The 8365-nt window shown below is 32.8% G+C and overlaps 2 protein-coding genes across 2 annotated transcripts; one reads left to right on the plus strand and one right to left on the minus strand.

Moving 5' to 3' along the window:
* On the plus strand, nucleotides 178–2283 carry LOC104705411 (psbP domain-containing protein 5, chloroplastic). Its single transcript, XM_010421414.2, has 11 exons — nucleotides 178–281; nucleotides 383–552; nucleotides 726–831; nucleotides 915–964; nucleotides 1072–1139; nucleotides 1226–1321; nucleotides 1405–1464; nucleotides 1555–1614; nucleotides 1710–1764; nucleotides 1866–1915; nucleotides 2000–2283. The coding sequence occupies exons 1-11, from the start codon at nucleotides 178–180 to the stop codon at nucleotides 2096–2098; spliced, it is 918 nt and encodes a 305-aa protein (XP_010419716.2). The 3' UTR covers nucleotides 2099–2283.
* On the minus strand, nucleotides 2512–4576 carry LOC104705412. The gene is made up of 3 exons (XM_010421415.2): nucleotides 4380–4576; nucleotides 3217–4082; nucleotides 2512–3003 (listed from the first exon to the last, which is right to left on the minus strand). Exons 2-3 carry the CDS (start codon nucleotides 4071–4073, stop codon nucleotides 2841–2843), a joined length of 1020 nt encoding a protein of 339 aa, XP_010419717.1. The 5' UTR covers nucleotides 4074–4082; nucleotides 4380–4576; the 3' UTR covers nucleotides 2512–2840.

An 8365-nucleotide genomic window follows, 5' to 3' on the forward strand; every position in this document is an offset into this window, starting at 1 on the left:
AGTTTATCCTTTATTCTTAGTCGGGATAGTGACTAAATCTAATATACGTGGAGACGACTAAAGATATAAACCGGAAATCAAGTTTACGAAATTAATTTGGTTTTAGTAAACCGATTGGGAACCAAAGGGAGAGAAACCGGTTCTGAAAGTATCAAAAGAAGAAAAAGAGTGAATTGGATGGATGAGCCTAAGAAGGAAGAAGAAGTGAAGAAGGAAGCTCCCTCCATAGCCATGGCTCTTCTCTGTCCATCTCTTCCCTCTCCGAATTGTCGTCTTTTCCGGTAACTTTAACTTCTTCTCTTACATTCGTGTGACTTACTCTCTCTCCATTGGTTTTGTGTGTTCCGTCGGGAGCTTTTGTGATTTTGGATTTTGAATTCAGGTGCAGAAGAAGAAGCAGCAACATTTCGAGTAAGTATCATAAGGAGCTGATGATTGCTCGTTCTGGCGTTTCTACGAGATCGGTTTCTTCGGAAGAAGGGCTTTCTCGTAGGGATTTGTTGCTGATTGGTCTCTCTTCTCCTTTGTCTATGCTCTTGCCTCTATCTCCTGGTACTGTTTCTTCTTGCTTCTCTTGTTCATGTATCCTATAATTTCGATTAGATAGCTTCACTTGTAGCTAAAAAATCTTGACTTTTCTTTATATAAGTTAGAGAGAAGGAACAGAGTTGGTTCATGGAAGTAATTGAGAATCTTGTTTAAGCCATTTAGAGTTGTTATTGCAGTCACTCATGCAGAAGAACTGAAAGTGGGTTCAATGGTGGATGATGTTAATGCTTATTCTTATGCTTACCCACTGGAGTTACCATCTGAGAAGCTTGTCTTCAAATGGTTTTTGCACTGAAACTTGTGATGTAATAATGCCTTCTTTATTAGTTCAGGGTGTATCTTAACTCTTTACATTGATTCTGCAGGGTCGAATCGAGAAAGCCTGAGCGTTACTCTTCAGCTGCACCACTCTCTCGTAAGTTGTTCTATATGCTTCCTATTGACTCCATGATTTCTGGATGCTTATGATATTATCATCTGCCGTATATCAAGTTGTGACTGAATCTATTTCAACTGGTCCAGCTGATGCACGTCTACGCATTGTTTCTGAACGAGTTGACCTCATCGACAACCTTGTAATTTCTGTTTCGGTAAGTTCTGGTGTTGCCCGCTTACCGTAAGATTGCTTTTCCTTGCTAGCTTTTTTGCGTTATGTCTTTTACGGTTTTTGATCCAGATAGGTCCCCCAAACTCGACATTAAAATCAAAAGAAAAGAAAACATGGGCAGCTAAGGAAGTTGCTGACTCTGTTTTGTCTGATAAATCGGCATTGGTAAGTAACCCTTCTAACATGAAACACATCACAAAATCAATTACTCCTTTTCTCAAGCGTTAAACATATGTTCAAATGAGCAGCGTGTCACCTCAAGTCAGCGTCTCGAAGAGAGCTCGGTTCTTGATGCACATGCTACTGATGTTAGTATGATCTTCCATAACAAACTATATAACAAAGTGAAAAACTTTTATCTACAAAACTCATAAGCCCCCTATGCTTTCTATATGCAGATTGATGGGGAGCCTTACTGGTACTATGAGTACCTTGTTCGCAAATCACCGACTAAAATTGTAAAACTCTCTAGTTCTGAGAAGATTCTTCTTTGTTTAAAGACATAAGGGGTTTGATTATGATATGACTTATTGGCTTTTCTATATGTGGGCAGGCTGAAGCATCAAAGCTTTACAGACATTATATTTCTTCAACAGCTGAACGTGATGGTAAAAAACTTTTCACAAGGGAAATGATTTAAATGCAAAGTTTAGAATTTGTTTAGCCTTACTTAAAGTAATAACATTTACCTGAACCTCACTCATTGCAGGTTACTTATACACCATAAACGCTTCAACCCTTGGCAAGCAATGGGACAAGGTACAAACTTGTATCCTCTACTCTCTGTATATTTATTGTGTCAGTGTGAAGATGTCTGATTCTGAGGGTTTGTATAAAATGCAGATGGGACCGGTGTTAGAAAGAACAGTAGAATCCTTTAGGCTTCTTCCTCCTACCGATAGTTATGTTCCTCCATTCAAGGATCCATGGAGGTTTTGGTGATGATTCCATCTACCTCAGCTTTTCATCAAAAAATGTTTTTCGAAATTGTTGTTAATTTTGACAGGAGAGGTTATGAAAGTTGTTGTGGCAGATATGAGCTAAGCGAAGTAAATGTATTGTTCACAATCAAATGTATTCAGAGGGAGATATATATAACATATGCATTACTTGCATTCTTCTTCTAATCTCATCCAACTGGTGTATATCCATGGAATTTTATGCATATGTTCTTCGAAATAAGAATAAATTAATATCAAATCAGATTTGTTATCATATGATATACACACAAGAGGGAATAAAAAGGTAGAGAAACTTTCTTTATAACAGTACCTTCTTCGATGGGAGGGACTTAATACATTGACCACTGTCCCTTTGGATTTTCAGGGTAGCATAAAAAATGAACAAATGAAAAAGAGAGAACCGGAGGGGAGCCACATAAACCGGCTGCTACCCTCCTCTTATATAAATTAAGATTATCATATATGAATAAATGAACCATAAACTTATAAATATCCATAAGCCCGATCAATCACCCACCAAAACCATGAAAGATGAGACCAAAAGTATTTTTTTTTGGTAGGTAGCAGAAGCATAAGAGCAATATACAAAAACGATCATCCATGGCCGCCTCGGTTTAAAGAAACCAACAGCTCTTTTTCTTGAACAGAGGATCAGCTCAAGCTTCTACTTTTCCTCTTTTCTTGGACTCAAATCGATCATGGAAATGGTGAGCGCATTGGAGTCAGCCGACGGTGAAGAACACACCGTTACTCTGCTTCTTAGACAGGTCCTTGTCTGAAGACGAGACAGACTTGATTGCGTCTTCATCTTCTTCATCCTCCAATTCCTCATCCTGATATATCTCCTCTGAACGACACTCACTACTGCAGAACGCTTTGTATCCTCTGAAAACCAAAACCAGGACATTGTTATATAACAAGACAGTTTCAATTGTTTTCGATTTGGTTAAACTTGAACCATATGACTTAAGCTATGCAATTTAGATATCTAACAACTGTAAAGAACATTACTTCCCATTTCTAAGTGCACACTTGGGCAAAGAGAAATAAAAGAGCAACTCTAAGGTTCATTAGAGCTGGAACAGAAGAAGAGAGTACCTGTACATGTATATCTCTTTCCCCAAACCCAACTTCTTGTTACAGCCGTAGCAGAAGCTCAAGAAGTCACTGGGAGGTAACACATCAACAGGTGTTGTCAAGTCGGGAGAAGCAATTGCAAAAATGCTCTCTTTCTTGTTTCTGCAACAACGGTTGTTTGACTCATTGTGCTCTACGGACTCCAGAACCTGATCCCCGTAAAAATGGGTGGTTTTGGGGTTAGGACCATGTTGAGTTACACAAGTGTAGTCCTCTGAGATCTCAATGTCACTTTCAGTACGCCCATTAAGTGATCCTGGGGCTTCCTCTATCACCTGACAAGCATTGTTGTTCACAATGGAGTTCCCAGCAGCATCAACCGAGCCAGATTTTCGAAGCTCAACCACATCAATCACATCATGTCCAATCTCAAAAACAACATTGGGCATCAAAGCTTTAGCAAAAGGTTGAGAGAGCAGATGAGGATTCTGGCATTTGGGGTTTCCACTTCTCATCAAAGACCCAAAGATTATGTTTTTACTATCAACTGATGGTAAAACAATCCTTGATGAATCAGTGTGATGGTCATCATCATCAAGAGAATGCAGAATGCTCAAGCCTACTTTACCAGAATCCCAGCTCTTTTGTTTCCCTTTCCAGATAGATCTTGAAGAAGAAGAACCAAAAGGATTCCCAAAACTGGAGAACAATCTGAAATCCAAAGGAGAAGTTGGACTCCAAGCAGATTCATAATCAGATGGACACTTGCCTTCAAAGACACCAGAGATGAGTTTGTGGCTCTTAATCCCTGACAACACCGGTTTTGTTGAATAGTAATCGAAAGCAGTGGCCATTTGATAGTTTGAATGCTGAGACATGAGATTGATCTGTAACCTCAAAAACAAAAAACAAAACAACAAATGTTAAGCTTAAAGCAATGATCAAAGGTCCATGGGACTGAACAAAAAGAAAAAAAAAAGCAAACTTTGATATTTCAATAAGCTAAAAAGCAACAATCTTTGGAACCCAAATGCAAAAGGGAAAGATCAACGAACTCGTTGATACAAAGTAAAGGACATGAAAATATCATCAGACTCAGATTACTAATAAATCGATTAGGAGCTGAAATCTATGAAATTTCAAAGGACATGAAAGATTCAAAAGTAGAAGAAATTGAAAGAGACCTGGGTTTCTCAGGGACTTGTTCTTCCTTCAGAGATGAAAGATGGTAGATTGAAGAAGAAGCAAGAGAGATATAAGACAATGAGAGAAGGTCTTCGTCTATATCTGTGCAAGTCTTGTGAGGTACTCTTCTCTCTCTCTCTCTCTCTCTCTCCTCAAAATCAGCGTATATCAGTGAGCTTCTCAGTCTCTCTCTCTCTCTATATATATATATATATATATCGGATTCACGTTGTTAAGTTCTCTCTGAAAATGTAAGAAGTAGTGTGTAGGGTCTTTTTCTTTTTAGAGCAAAAACAAATTACCTTTCTTGACATATTTAATTTGCATTTAAAGGTTTTAAACAAATAAATTAATAAAAAGATATATATTATAAATGGTAATAGATTTTTGGAAAAAAAATGGCTGCAAGTGTGACAGAGTAAAAATGATAGCTCTTCTCTGACGAAAATTCTCCACTCTTTTCTTTGGTTTGGCAGATTTTGCCTTTCTTTTTCTTTTCTTTTTAAACAAAAAATTGTAGTGTGTTTGTTTATATGATTATTATAAATACTGAAGGATATTTATTTGTAAGTTTGATCAAATTTGTTTACTCTTAATTTGGATTACTTGTTAATTAACTTTCTATATATAAAGAATTTTGTTATTTTGTTATATTTACAATAGTTTACCGAAAAAAGAATAGTACAATAATTTCATCAATTAATTTTTTTTTTAAAGATCGATTGTTATAATTTGAAAGTAACTCTTTTAGTAATTGAAACTTGACGTCAAAAAAAAGTTAATATAGGTTTAAAATATATTTCAATTTTTTGTAGATCAATAAAATAAAAATAGAAAAGTATTGTTGTAATAATTTATGATCGTTTTAACATTAAAAAGATACACGATCGTTTCATTAATCAAACCGATCGCCGTAATTGTTTGTTACAATTTACAATGTTAGCTTTAAATTATACAAACATCACGACCAAAAAGTTAGTCTAAACTAAAAGTACATTTTATGTAGACATATAGAATAAAAACAAAAGTAATATATTAATATTATGCATTGATCAAAAGTTACCAAAATAAATTAAACCTATTTTTGTTTTTTTACGCTTTGCATTTAATAAACTTTACTAATCATCTACGGTAAAACCTCTATAAATTAATACTCTATAAATTAATAAACACTATCAATTAATAAATTTTACTAGTCTCAAGTCGGGACAATGTAAAAAATAACAAAATTCGATAAAATAATAATTTTTTTGAAATCCCCATTTAAAATATGGTCCCAATAATATCATAAATTAATAATCATGTAAATTTACATATATATATATATATAGTGATATAGTAAAATATGTTTCTCTTAAACATCATATCTATAAAACAATTATTATGTTGTATCTTCAAATTATAATGATATAAAATATTTTACAACATTTCATAAAACAGCTAATTTTTTTTAAAGTTTTCAATTTCTAAATATGCATCATTTACATTTTGATAGTTTGATAGACTATTAAAATACGATAATTGATATTTTTATTCATAAATTTGAATATTTATGTCATGTGTATAAGTGAATTTGTCTATAATATTTGTAATTCATTTTCAATAATATTTTTTAATTATTTCAAATTCAATTCCAATACCATAAAATTTACAACATCCAAAATTCTAATCTTATATTGCAAAAATAGTCTCAATTCATATTTTTTTTAAAAATAAACAATTAAAAATACCTATAAATTAATAATTATTAATTTATAAATAAATTAATATCACTATAAATTAATAAAATATCTTGGTCCCAACATTATTAATTTATAGAGATTTTACTGTATTGGGAAAACAATGTGTAGTTAACATTTGAATTTTGTATTTTAAAACTTTATGGCTTAATTTTCTTTTTCTTTTTAAATAGTATATGTATTATTTACAACTACCAAATTTGATAAAATTTTGTAAAAATTAATCTAAGATTTATGTCATTGATATATTGATTAATCGGTTGATTAACTTGCTGTATACTGTAGTTATTTTGTCAATTTAATTTGCAATCAGTTTATTAGTCATAGTTATTTAAAAAGATGTGAGTTCGTCATATATATTTTGGAGTGTAATATTTTGATTATATTTTTTCAGATATACATTATTTTAAATATGATACATGCCAAGACTTTAATATCATTAAGTAAAAAATAAACTACTTTCTTTAACATTAAAAAAAAAATCCAGAGTATCATCATAAGTTTTGTATTAAAATACAAATTTTATTGTGAAGAGTTTCATTACCTTATAAAATAACTATTACCCTTCCAAACTTCTCCTGAGTAAATTGTTTTTTCTTGCTAAACGTTGAATAGTGGTTAATTATGTTTCACGTATAGTGTATTTTATCTCTCTCTCTCAAGTCTCAAAGTCCCAGTTATGTCGACATTATATAATTACTAAGGTGTCAGAATCTACAAGAAAGAAATAATGAAATTACAGTTGGTTTAAATACCAAATATAAAGAAGGGTTCCCTTACAGAGCAATTATATATTTTTTGTCCTTTTTCTTCCTGTGGTCTACTTTTGCTTTTACATTATGTCATAATACCATATAATTTTTTCTTTTTTTTTTTGGCTTTCTTTCTCTAACCTGTCACGATAAAAATTACCCTATAAGGCTATAATAAGTAATTCTAGTCGACAAAGAATAAAAGAAAGACATTTCTTGGCAACTCAAAATCTTTCTCATGTCACCATATCTGTATTTGGTATTTATCTTTTCTAGTTATATAAGTATGTTTTTGTTAAATACACTTAAATTTTTGGTATAAATGTCATCTAACAACCATAGTTTCGGCATGTTTTTTTTGCCTGATAATTATATATTTCTTTTACGGTATTAACTTGAGAAAGCTAATTTACATGAATAATTTTTTATATTTCTCAGCAATATACTCAATTTTTAAAAGGGATCATATGCACCAATCACCATATTTACGGTAGTTGCGCTAAAGCAAATGTGGGTTGAAGAACTAGTGGGGTCTAATCCAATCCAGTAAATATCAAACTAGGTTTTGGATCATGACCTTTTTTTATCTATATATGATCTACCCTACCAAAGTCACGCTATAATATACTGATCAAACGTAATTGTATTGTTACTTTCACTTGGTGATTTCTATTAATGTCATAGTCACAAATTAATAGAAATTAAACAAAAGTGAAAAAAGTTGAAAACTGTAACACGTTGACGGTCTGGTCTGCAAGGCAACGGGGTCACATTAAGCGGATGGGCTTAGAAGAAGACCCTAAGACCAATTTTTTGAGTCAGTCATCCAGTTGACCGTCAAGATTTGTTGTCTGCGTGGAACTCACACTATGCGCCACGTGGACTCAAGTCACCATGACCTGTACCTACCTACCACAGTACTGAACCATACATACAAGTTAAAACGTTAAACACATCTTTAGCCATCATTACTCCTCTTTAATTTTTTTATACTTCTTTGTCGTTTTGCGCTGACTCAGATTTCTCCCTTCCCACGACACGTGATAACTTGAGTTTTCTCCACACGTGCGAGGGACTTGTCTTTAAAAACGGTGCGTTTTTTTTTTTAATTTGTTTATTATACATACGCCTTCCCCAAAAATTCCTTTTACTGTAGCTTTATTACAACACAAAATTAAAATAATTCGGAGTATTTTATTTAAAAACTATAGGCCAGGCGAGATTTTTGAGAAGGTTTGTGTGCATAATATGTCTATTAATGTGTAGGTGTGTCTGATATAATTCCTAATTATTTGAATAGTATAACTTTCCCAGATGTCGATCGTTTATATAATTAAGGCTGATTATTATTAGTAATTACGTCTTTCGAAAATATTGGAGGCAGGAGAACGTCGTGGAGATTTGTACGTTCATATGATGTGTTGTCGGTGCTAACTGTTAACCTTTTTCACCACCAAAAAATATATATATATATATATATATATATATATATAA

Source organism: Camelina sativa, chromosome 8, assembly GCF_000633955.1.
Source record: "Camelina sativa cultivar DH55 chromosome 8, Cs, whole genome shotgun sequence".
NCBI lineage: Eukaryota > Viridiplantae > Streptophyta > Magnoliopsida > Brassicales > Brassicaceae > Camelina > Camelina sativa.

Excerpts from the sequence above, each read along its gene's own strand:
- LOC104705411 (XM_010421414.2), top strand. The coding sequence starts at position 178 with ATGGATGAGCCTAAGAAGGAAGAAGAAGTGAAGAAGGAAGCTCCCTCC. Across the intron at positions 1,140-1,225 it reads ACCTTGTAATTTCTGTTTCG|ATAGGTCCCCCAAACTCGAC; the intron begins GTAAGTTCTGGT and ends TTTTTGATCCAG. Across the intron at positions 1,322-1,404 it reads TGTCTGATAAATCGGCATTG|CGTGTCACCTCAAGTCAGCG; the intron begins GTAAGTAACCCT and ends TCAAATGAGCAG.
- LOC104705412 (XM_010421415.2), bottom strand. The coding sequence starts at position 4,073 with ATGTCTCAGCATTCAAACTATCAAATGGCCACTGCTTTCGATTACTAT. Across the intron at positions 3,004-3,216 it reads AAAGAGATATACATGTACAG|AGGATACAAAGCGTTCTGCA; the intron begins GTACTCTCTTCT and ends TTTGGTTTTCAG.